Source organism: Stegodyphus dumicola, chromosome X1, assembly GCF_044657685.1.
Source record: "Stegodyphus dumicola isolate Sdum_Otavi_A_Nest chromosome X1, ASM4465768v1".
Lineage (NCBI taxonomy): Eukaryota > Metazoa > Arthropoda > Arachnida > Araneae > Eresidae > Stegodyphus > Stegodyphus dumicola.
The window spans coordinates 37,366,257-37,378,783 of record NC_140780.1 but is presented as its reverse complement, the minus strand read 5'-3'; the positions used below and the strand labels follow the sequence as shown (position 1 = coordinate 37,378,783).

Here is a 12,527-nt window from a genome sequence, read left to right as displayed (position 1 = left end):
TTCCTTAAAATTTTTTCTTAGATGATTTATTGAAATTATAAAAAGTATAGGAACATGAGCATGTACACACTACGTCTGCAAAGTTTTAGAACTAAATTAAAGATTCAGATATTAAATAAAAAAGACAAAAGACGGCGGCATACATTCGTAAATTGAGCACAAATGTACACTGAATTTACGAATGACTGACTGTTCATATAAAATATGGGAATATTCCATGCAAAAATGTAAGAAGAAAGAAAAACTTCTTTATTAGTTGGGAAGCATTTTTCATGAAGGTTTTATTGTACCTTAGATTTCATTGCCATCCTTAGAAGATTTTTTTCCTGTATTTAAGAAGCTAGTCAGTCCCCCCTCCCAAAAAAAAGTTTATTCGAAGGTTTGAAGTTTATTAAGGCTTTGCCATATTTGAAATTATATATTCTAAACTAATTTCTTCCTTTTCCTCACTTCTTTGTACAATATTTTAGTCACTGTAAGCTGATTCTCTTTAAATCCCATCGTCGGTCTTGACATAATCTTTCAGAGAAACAATCTTTCAGAGAAACAACGGTGTGAATAATTTTATTGTAATAATAATAAATATAAACCGTGCCTTATTTTATAAAGTTTGTTTTATACCAGAATGATAGAAAAATTACCATCACCGTAACAGAAAATCTTATGCAGGTAATGCGAAAAGAAAAAGAAAATTCCATTGATAATAGGAGTGGTGTCGCAATATTTAGGATTTTATTATTCACATCAGTGCATAATTTAATTGTATGTAATCTGAAATATGTAAGCATAATTAAATCTTCTGTTAAAAGTAAATTGCTCAGTCGTATCAATAACCTAAATTTACAGTTATTAATCTTCATTTTCTTTGACTCTTATATAAATACAATGGTATGGTAAACAAAAATGTTTTTTATTTATTTATTTATTTATTTAATTAATTTATTTTATTATTTTTATTTTATTTATTTATTTTTTTGAGTACTCATTTAATTTACGTACGTACGTTATATACATTGTTGAGAGAGCTGCGCAATATGTGGACAAGCGTTGTTTTGCTGATAAATGGCACCTGGGCGACTTGATAGTATAGGCAGTACAACAGGCATTAAAATGTCGTCCACGTAATTGCGACCCGTCATAGTGCCTTGAAGGAGAATTAGAGTTGATCGTGTGGCCCAACAAATCGCTCCCCACACTGTCACAGCTTGTGTAAATAGCGTATGCCGCTCGACAATAAATGCCGAATTGGACCGCTGGTCTGGCCACACGCGGTCATCAGCACTGAAACTGAATCGGGATTCATCGCTGAGGATCACACGCCTCCAGTCGGTCACACTCCAGCTTGCCGGAGTTCGGCAAAAATCCAATCGGCAGTGCTTATGGTGTGGGGTCAGTGCCAGGCGTCTTAATGGACGTCGGGCAGTCGTCTCCGAATGTTTTCCCTTGATACCACCGGATGTCTGGAAAGTGGTTAATCACGTCGAATCGATGCTAGTGACGCTGTTGGTACGGAAGTGGCTGCTCTTACGATTGCGCGATCCTCGCGTTTATTTGTGTTCCTGGCACTCCTTGACTCTCAGCGACGGTAGACTATCACTTCCGTCATCGATTGTCGCCAACACCGAGCAACTACCGTATCACTCCGACCAAGGTGACGGCCGATACGCCTGTTCGACCAACCTGCTTCTCTGAGTCCTATAATACGCCCCTTCACAAAGTCCGACAACTGTTACTTCTCAGAGGCATCTCTAGTCACAGTATCGTCCATCCAAGTCGACACATTCGCTGAGACTTACCCAAGTCTCACTGGCGTCGAAATTTAAATCACTTGCATATCTTTTACCAGACTACAGTCCCCCCCTTTTTTTTTTGTGTGTGTGTGTGTGTGTGTGTGTGTGTGTGTGACAGAGTGTGTCGCGAAAGGCAGACAGACACACGCTACGTTATAAAGTCATAAAACATTAGCTTTAATATAATTTCTAACCTCATTTACATTCTGGTCATGAAACGGAAAGGCGAAGTTATAGTAAAAGCTTAAATTATAAAATAACTGGCTGTTTAAATACTAACACATTCTTTAAATTCAAATTTAGGCATGATTCTTTGTCTAATCCCGATGATGCTGAAGAAGATGCTCTGAAGACTGCAGCGTGGTATCAAGCTGGAATTCCAAGGTAAAATGCATTTTGAAAATTAGGTCTTTAAATGTATTTCAAAGAAATCGATATCCTTGTAAATGATTCTTATGTAAATACTGTTCAAAAACGTATCATTTTGTTGACTTGGTTATGAACTGTGGGCGTAAACAAATTATTTTACTTATTTAGGAATTTGATAGCAAATATCCTATTTTTTAATCTTTCAGTTACCAAGAACATCTATTGTTTTCTCTAAATCTTTGACTTTTGTACTTCCAATAAAATATTCTGGTATTTAAAATGATTTTTATAACGTAAAAATAATGGCAGTTCATGAACCAACCAAATATTATGATTCATTATTTCAGGAAATGAGTGAAAAGCAAAATCTAATTATCAGCATCTAATCGAATTCTGTCAGTCTATGGCTATATAGTGGCCTGGCAAGCATTTTGCACAAGGTTTGGTTCACCGTGAACGAGTGCAGTTTATGGTTTGATTTTAGTGTGTATTCATTCACAAGGACTTTTCTTTTATGGTCTACTATATGAGAGAATCTTTGACATGAAGAGCTGTTGGCCATTTGTTAGAAGTATGGCAGACAATTATGGAAGTGGCTAGTTGTTAAATGCTTAGACACAGACAATATCTGCCTTCTAGAAGTGATTTCAAAATGTACTGCTAAAACACCGGGACAGAAACTGCTGAAGAATTCGCAAGTTTGATCTTTGTTCTTACAATTAGATCTTTGTTCTTCAGCCCGTTATACAGTAACTTGACTGCTAGGCAGCTAGCTCACAGCTGCTTCGGGAACTTTTATGTTTCCGAAGCAGCTGTACGAGGTTTAATGAGTAGGAAATTAATACCAGAAAACCAGTGGTTTGTGTTTCACTGACTTCACAGTAAAAGAGGGCCCGATTAAATAGTAATTGAGAATATTATAATAAGAAAATACCAAAAAAACATAAAATATTGTGTCGCACATTGCCAGATACGGTGTGTCACTGGCTAAAAATATCTGAGAACGCTGATGATATATGATCTGTACTAAAAGTATAATTTATATAATTTTAACAGTGAACGCAATGTTATGTTGAAAGGAATATTGAATTCCTTTCAACATTTTTGCTGACTTTTTATTGCTTGCTGTATTACAGTTTTTGGTTATGTAAACTTTTCAAATAAAATTGTGCAATATTTATATTTTTTATGTCGATTTCTAGAAGGTAGAAGAAAGAAGTTATTTTTTTTTTTCATTTTGTAATAAGAGGTGTTTGTAATAAGATTACAGGAAATCTTTGACATGCGAATTTTTAATAGGATGGCAAAAGACACAGATAATATTTTACTTATCTGCATTTCAGAACTTATGTCCGGAAATGTTAGTTCATGTGTATTAAGAACTGACAAACTGTAATTTTTAAAACATATTATTTTTTATAGTAGTTCTTCTGCCAATCAGTTTTATCAATCTGTAGTTGAGCTTAGATTAGGTCCAGACTGAAATGTGTAGTTGCTTTCATTTTTCAACATTTTGTCATACTAGTTTTGTTGAGCATGATAATGTATCATTATTGTCAGGTATTTAATGCCTTTTTGTCAGGGTGATCAACTGATGTTCCGCAGGATGTATCCGGCTCACGACATCAATTTTACTGCCCAGGGCAAGTTTAATAAAATTTATCATGCACGTTAGTACCGTCTTTACCCAGTACATCATAAGGAAGTCGACAGCGAAGTATTGCAATTCTGCATTTCGTTATTTTTTGGCAGCCTCAATATATGTAGCAGGAAAGTGATTATCCCTTTGATATATGTCGATTTACGGAAGATGTGAGTATAGAATACTTGATAAGCAGTTTCATCTTTTTACTATTAGGTAATGTTTGACACATTTTCGTACTGCCAGGAATAACAATTTTCCAAGTAGGTAAATAAGATCGATCTTCTGCAGGCGCACTATATTATTGTATTTTCCCTTATTTATATGCGAAAGCCGCGTGGGAAACATGAATAACCAGAATTTTAAAAGTGAAACTGCTGTTCAAGCGCAGCTTTTATATAAAATAATCTTGTTACTGTTGAAAGGCGTCAAAATATTATTATCAAACATAGATGTTTGAATTGTTGTTAAACATAGCGTTTACTGAAAGATTAAAAGTTAGCGTCTGTTTTATTTTGAATAACCAATTCCGGATGCTTACATGACCCCCTCCCTCCCCCCGCTGCCGCAAGCGTCTTTCGTGACAATTTTAAGTTCAGTACCTTATCTAGAATATATATGTGTATGCAGTAAATATAATTTTAGAATTTAGTTCAAAATTTTTCTCTAAATAAAATGCATAGTGCTGCTTGTATAACCGGTAAATATCTCCTCCTTATCTGCAGAAGTTTGGCAGACGCTGCTTTTTTTGCATTAGTTTATTACAGTTAATGTCTTAAAAAGGGAATTTCATGAACCTCTAGAACAATGATTTGGCAGGTACTTGGATGTCATTTCTTATAACATATAAAAGTAAATAATAAATTAATGACCTGCAAAACTTCCCGGTGTTGAGAAACTTTATTCATGTCATGGTATAAGTAATCATTATAATTTAAAAAACATGAATAATTTTTTAATTTTAGAGAAATAACTCTGGAAATACTTGCAAAAGAACCTGTTGGAGCATTTATGGTTCGAAAAAGTTCAAGCAAGCCTGGGTGCTTTGCCTTAACTTTACGTGTGCCAAGAGATTTTCATCAGTCAGGAACAGCTCATTATCTCATTATGCGGACAAATCGAGGGTATAAAATCAAGGTATCTATTTACTTATGATATTTAGTTTTTATATTTGAAGTTTGTGCGAGGGTGAATGAAAAATAAAGATGATTTCTAAATTATTTCGTAACCGAAACGAAGAGAAGCGGGCCCATTGTAGCCAGTTTATATTCTCAATGAACGACGAATAGTTCGACTGCGAAGAGTGAGCACTTTTAGTTGCAACCCCTTTATAACATTGCTTCGTCATAAAGATGTCTGTACCTTTATTTAAGTTGGTCTGTGTTCGAAAAGGCACGAACCTTCATAAGCGTGTTCTAGTATAAATTCCATCTACAGCTTTATTCAGATAAGTTTCCAGCTTAAAAAAGAACCAGTAATGTTTTTTTAATACTTTTATGCCCTGGCATAAAGGCGCGGGAATCTTTATGCAGGAGCACCGGCATGTAAGTAGAATTTTGGTTTACTTTATTAATTACAGTAGCAAACTGAAACCCCACTTGCTTTGCGCGTATTGATTTAGTGTAGATTGAAGTTTTTGCTGGGATGAACTTGCTTGAGAACTTAATTTAACAATCTTTAAAATTTTGCAGAGAATCTTTTGAGAGTCTTAAATCTTGAATGAGCTTGCAATTAAAATATTAATTTTGTTGGAATCTCTTCGGTGCATGCGCAGTAAAGAATTTGTCAGGATTATGAAATCATCTTTTTGGTCGTTGGCATGCTTTGCTGTGCGACATATGATTCTTGCTCTCTGAAGGTTCCTACCTCGTGGTTACCATGGGCTCGCATGCTTGTTCAGATTTGCAATCCCTACTTAGAGTTGCGCTCTTCATGTATGATCAAGCAATTGTAACCTAGAATACAGCATTTTTCGCAATCTGCCAACCTTTGAAGCAGAATGACATGACCTCGCCAAACTTGTAAAGGCTGTACCAGATGTTGGAATCCAAGCGTGTAATCAAAAGGAATTTGAAGAAACTTTAGAAATCCTTCGCCATTGTCAAGAAGTCCTGTTGATGGAAGATATGCTTGAAACTGAATTCCAAAGCCTGAAAAAATGGAATTTCATGAATCATTAAGTAATACGGGACAAGAATCTATGGATTCTACTCTTCTAAAATTCATAAATTGTTGTACACTAGGGAAAAACAAGCCATCACGTACCATGCAAGGTAATGGTACTGCAGCTCTCAGGTACTGGGAGAAGCTGAAGAAATCAAACTCCAAGAGAAGACTGCGCAAGATTCTACTTTTGCTCACCGTAACAGCTTTGCAGGTATTTCTGACAACGATTCAAATACTGAAGTTACGCAAATTGGCCTACCGGAGAAAAAGCATGTAAAATTTAGCCGATCCTGTATCCAAGGCCAATATCGTGGAAATTTTTAGTAGAGCTTCTTCGACAAAATGCGATCGAAAGTTTTAAGGAAATTCTGACAAAAGAATATATTAAGATTTTCTTTTCGTGTACGGCGAATTACGAGCAAGCTACTGCCATACTGAGTAAGAATGAAATCCATTTCAGCATTTTATTGGTTCTCAAGACGTTCCAATTAAAACAATTGCGTACGGACTTCCAGTTGAAACCTTAGAAAAGACTATTATGGAAGAATTGCTGAATTTAAAATTACCTGTTTCCAAAGTGAAGCAGTTTTCTAGAAGGAAAGAAGGTACAGTAGAAAAACTTTCCATGTTCTTTGTGAAAATTTCTCGGAATGAGGAAAGACGGAAATTTTATTAAGTTAAAACGCTTTCTGTCGAAAAAATTCGCATATGGAAATTGAAGCTGGGAAGGCGTCCTAGGATTTGCTCCAAGTGCCTGCACTTCGGTTACAACCACTTCAGTTGTTTTCAGTGTGCGAGACCACATTTGACTTGTAAGTTACCGAAAGAAGGGAAAACAACTTATCTCAGATGTCAAAGAGAACATCCCTGCAACTCAAAAATATGTCTTATGTTTCCAAAACTCATGGAGCCCAGAAGAAAAAAGAAACTAGAAAAGAAAGAAGAAATCTTTCTGCCCCGTCAATTTGTGTCAGCAGAACAGAAAATTTTTCATAAAGTACTGAAAAACTTACCTCGATATTAAAAGACAGGAAACTACTAAGTCTTCTCAAAAAGCGTAAAGATCTCTCTAAGAGTTGTAGGAAGGAAATCTCCCTTTCGGAGAATTTAAAGATTGGAATGGAAATTGTTGAAGTACTATCAGAACTAGACTCTGATAGTTCTACTTGTTATATTACTGAACATATTTATGAGATCTGTCGTTGGAGTAGTTGATCTCACCCCCCTTTTCCAGCCTGTCTCAGATTTCCCTCTTTGGGTCAGTACTTGCTAGAACTTTGTCATATACCCTTTGGGCTTTAGCTTGCTATAGCTTTATTGTAACTTAATTAATCAGAAACATTTCGCATCTAAGCCAAGATTCTGGAGTTTCTTCTTATCTAATGTTGATTTGCGGGGGGAATTCAGAATTTTCACGGGAATTTTAATTTTGGCTATCTTCATTTTCTGTTCTAAATTTTTTATAATAATTTTCCTGGTTTGCATCTTTCCAAATTATTTCGTTTCATGTTTTTTATGTAATTATGCTGTAATGCGGATGGTTCTCGTGTAATCATATTAAAGAAATTTTGTATTAGAAATACCGCTATTATTTGTGTATATTTCATCAGAAACATTGAAGTTATTGTTATTTTGTAGGGCTTCACTAAAGAATTTGGGACGTTAACGGCGCTGATAACACATCATTCAGTGATGCCAGAATTGTTGCCTTGTCCGTTATCATTATCAAGGTGGAATCCTTCTTTCAGGAATCACGACTCTGAAGATTTTGTGGATATTAATGAAGATCCCGATTATGATACGTTGTCTGATTTCAGGAAGGTGTTAGGCGATCGAAATGGTTAAAACAGTTTGCTGTATTTTTAACCAGAAGAATGTTCAAATGTTTGAAACGGTTTATTATATCTTTTAGCAGAAGAATGTTGAGATATTGAAAATTTTGCTGATATTTGCATTTATATTAAAATGATCATGTGTTTTTCATCATGTGTTTACATCATGTGTTTTTGAGCAAGAGCTTTTGAAGAATTCCTGTTAGGAAATAGTTTCCAGTTGTTCTCAATGATTTGTATTAACATTCCTAGTTTAAATTCATTAAAATCTGTAAAGCAGCTTTGTTCAACTGATATATAACTTTGATACCTATATATATTTGAAATTTTCTCTCATAAGATTGTCAATATATTACATAGCTTGAAAGTTTTTCTCTTTTGCGTATTATCTTGATTCTTAAAAATTCTGTATTTCGTTTGTTTTTCTGACACATGTTATGGCATGCTCATTGCAATATTATTAAATTCATCAAAAGAAAGTTTTTCAAATCTGTATATATATATATATATATATATAATATTGTATGTATGTATTTATACTCTGAGGAAAAAGTAAAGTTCTTGAACTATGATTTTTTATTGCTTTATAATATTTCAAGTAAATATTTGAATATAGGGGGTTTTTAGAATTTATTTTCTAAATTATTGTAATATTTTTGAGAATTTCTATTTTTTTATATTGATGAATACAATAAAAAAATTAAAATTTTTCATATTTAAACAAATAGAAATTTTATCATAATAAAGTAATATCTTTTGTCACGAATCACATATCAGATCTCCAATATAAAACTCATAAAGCTATTCTGTGAAACTTTAATGGCATCTTAGAATTTTTGCTTTTATTAAAATTTACTATTTTATTTTATATGATATTCATAAAACGTATATTTATATATGCTACACTTAACATTACTCTGTTGTTTCTGCCTTTCCCTCAAGATTATCATTATATAAAAAATTATATGTTTATGTTATTTTGAAAATGATTATGTTAACTAAGTTTTGTGATAGTTCTATGTATGTGTTACCGGCAGTGTGAAAAGCCAGGTATTTTATTCAAGTCCGGAATGGATATTATTTCCTGTATTTCACATAGTGCCGATAACATATACATTTGGTGCATAAAGTTTGTCCATTAATTCAGACTTTATGTAAGATGCCTGTGATATCCACTTCTATTGTTTGTTGCTAAAGCAGTTACGCATTCTAAAACAATGAAGCAACAAATGAGACCGATGCTTTTTTAAACATTTAAACATACCGTAAATATATTAATATATAATCCAAGTATAATAAATGATAGTGAATTTTTTAATTTTGGAATTTTTAGTTATTTAGTATGAAAGTTTTTACTTATTTATTATAAAAAAATTTTCATTGCATTTAAAACTCATTTCTTGTAAATGATTTCTGTATAAAACTGAACAGCTGTTTCAGTCATTATAAATGTGAAAGTTCTACTTTACAGATCAATAGTAAATATGGAATTAATTCAAACTGTAAATGAGAAGAGAGAGAGAATATTAATTTCTTGAGTTATTGTAATTTGAAAGTATTTAATGAAAGTATCTATACCTTATAAATTGTTATGCAGTTTTTTTTTTTTTTTTTTATTTTCAGTTGCATGATATGTAGCTACATGCATAGTGCCCCACTAAAGTCTTTAGTCATGCAAATAATTTCAAATAAAGATAGCTTGAGCTCTAAAAATGAGATACTGGTGTAGAAAAGAGACACCACGGTACCAAATAAGACTAATGAAAGCATTCCCTAACAGCATAAAAGTTAGCAGACTCAGAAATTATTAGAGATACTTTTTTTTTTTTTATAATGGTTGGGCATTTGCTGGTTAAGCATTCGTCTTGTACTCATTACTGAGAACATGGCTGATTGGGCTCCACAGGGACGATCACCATTACACTCGCAAAAAGAGAGAAAATCAGCACATATGTAACCAAATCTCACGCAGGAGTCAAACCCATGTCCTTGGTTTTGGACTATAAGTTAGCCTAGCCTTTGGTAATATTGTACCATCTAGGGCAAATGTAAAGGTTACTGGAAACCTGTAAATTATAAAATTATCCAGTCTTATTAAGTTAGCACGAGATTTTTCTAAAATAAATGGTGCAAATAGGAAGCTATAATGCTATTTTTCGAAAATATCATCTTACGCAAAAGCATTGTTTACATGACTTTCAGTTTAATGCAGAGGAAGTTCAACTTGTAGGAGATTGCAAGTCATACTAACAATGCAGGTTTCTTAGCATTTCTCCCAAATTTTGTATTACACATAGCCATCTGGCAATAATCTTTGTTTGAATAGGTTGCCATTACATTTTACCTTTACTCAGAACAATAATGTTTACTATCTACGAATATCTCCACTTTTCACCTCAGTTTTACCTGGAGGAAGAGTGTCCAATCACTGTTATATGTTTGCTTATGCAGTTGACAGGAATCAGGTTTAGAAAAATAAGTGTTTATAGTATCTTGCGAAATATTGTTACTTATTCAGATGCTCTTCAACTTTCTGATTTGCATTTTAAACGTATAGTAATTTGTGAGACTGTATTCCTAACTTCTAAATATTGCCATTAGAGGCAATATTTAGAAGTACTGTCTTGTTTGTATACTGTCTTGTTTGTATAGATTATAAGGTATTTCTCCTAATTTCCTAGCGTCCTTCGTGGTGTAATGGTTCACCACGCTGGGCCGGTATTCCAGAAGTCCGTGGTTCGATTCCCGGCAAAGGCGTTTGCTATTTTTTATCTTTTCTGCCTCTAAAAAAATCCTAATGACGCTACACGATGTAGTGTTATATGTGTAGAGTATTGGATACTTTTACATATAACTTCTGTTGTTTAAATTTATCAATATTTTTACTGATTTTAAATTACATTTATTAATTGTTATAATAAGCTATAAATTTAGAGACCTTGTAAAAGTAGTATAAAAGATTATGATTTGTAATGTTAGTTTCTGTCATTTTTGCTTGTGTTATTGAACATACATGACTATTTAAAAAGGCAGAATATGTTTAGAGAACAAGTACTAAACATGAGTGAGAGAATTCAAAAAAAAAAAAAAAAAAAAAAAAAAAAAAAAAAAATTAAAGTAGATCATTTACTAGTTTTTTACGAATTTTCTTTTGAATTTTATACATGAAATTGTATTACTTTTCCATGTTAAATAAGCTGCAGAATTTTTAAATTTTAATGGGAAACTTGCAAGATATGTTCTAAGTTCCATTTTTCAATGGCACAATTTAAAATTGATAGTGTTAGAACACATAAAAGTCATAAAGCGTAATTTTTTAAAAATTTCAAAGATGTTCATGAATATTCTATATTTGCTTAGTGATAAATTTTGTGTATGATATTGTGTATATTTGTGTATGATAATTCATTGTCTTTACATTTTAAGAAATCTCATTTACTAATTAATAGTGTGACTTGTCTGTCATATTGCAGTATTTTATTTATAGCAATTCTGGACATTGTTTATATTACATATTTTATAACTTTGTGCATGTCAATACTGATTGATTTCACGTTCTTTCTTGTCAGTGTGTATTTAAATTTCTTTTCTCTGCTAAAGGATTAGTAGTTTTCATTAAATAATATTTGCTACTAGAATTTCATCACTTCATTATTTATGCATTACTGCTAGCACTATTTTAATGCAATTATATAGCTAAATATGTTTCATGATTTATCCCTGAAACTTAATTGATCAGCCTCTTACACTTAATGTAAATTTCAAGAAATATCTATACATAATTTTTATTTAAGGAAAGCATTAACACTTGAGAAATTAGAAACTGGTAATTGTTTTGAGGTTCAATCTGCAGCTAATTTTTATGTTGTGATATCTTTTAAAATATTGCATTTTATGTCTGAAGTAAGTGAACAGGAAATAAAAAGTAAAGTTGCAACATGCATTTTATTCAGAACTGGCACATTGTGTTTGTTAGTTTGTTATGTGCTACTTAAAATTTATATGCTTTTACAATGAATGTGCTCAAGATGACTGTAATCTGTTTACAGTTTCACTCACAAGAACCTTACAACATTTTTGATAAACTGTGCTGTGATAAAATGCCTTTTAATTGGATTAGCATTATGAATAATTTTAATGGAAGGATGTTAAATTGGACTGGATGAGTAACAGGATGGATTTAGTTAAATATTACAATAATTCAGCTATAAAGGATGAGCAAATGACAGATAACAACATAAACCTTAAACATCTAGTGATCTTTTGTTTTAACTCTAATGAAGTTTAGTTGACTTTGCCAGATTTCCAAGTTACCTTTGAAGTCTAGAGAAATTAATTACAGTAATATTTTGATATTATAGAGCATTAAATGTGATATCGACTTTTATAAATTATCAGATAAGCCAGGAAAGTGTAAAACAGATTGTGAGGTATTCGTCTGCTCTTTCTGCAGATGCATTTGATAACCTAAAATATAAATTTTAAGTGTATTATATTATTATTTTTTTATTAATGTTAAAAGAGCATTGTAATACAAAGCTACTTTGCTACTTTTTAATAAGATGAAACATCATAAATAAGCATTTATTTCTGTACTTTCTTCTGAATCATTTAAGATTCAGTCATCATGCTATTAACACTATCATAATGATAGCATTAATAATGTTACGTGTAAGTATGCTGAAATAACTAGAAGGGAGAAAAACTAAATTCTGACTGCAAATGCTT

The 12,527-nt window shown here is 32.4% G+C and overlaps 1 protein-coding gene across 1 annotated transcript in view; it reads left to right on the top strand.

Annotated features, from left to right (window-relative positions):
• The window catches only part of LOC118182316 (uncharacterized), a 224,627-nt gene extending 213,711 nt beyond the window's left edge, over positions 1 to 10,916 (top strand). Inside the window, exons 8-10 of the mRNA XM_035351660.2 lie at positions 2,094 to 2,174; positions 4,767 to 4,938; positions 7,606 to 10,916. Coding sequence (XP_035207551.1) covers positions 2,094 to 2,174; positions 4,767 to 4,938; positions 7,606 to 7,812 — 460 coding nt within the window. The 3' untranslated portion in view covers positions 7,813 to 10,916. The remainder of the gene's footprint in view (positions 1 to 2,093; positions 2,175 to 4,766; positions 4,939 to 7,605) is intronic.
• The last annotated feature ends 1,611 nt before the right edge of the window (positions 10,917 to 12,527 follow it).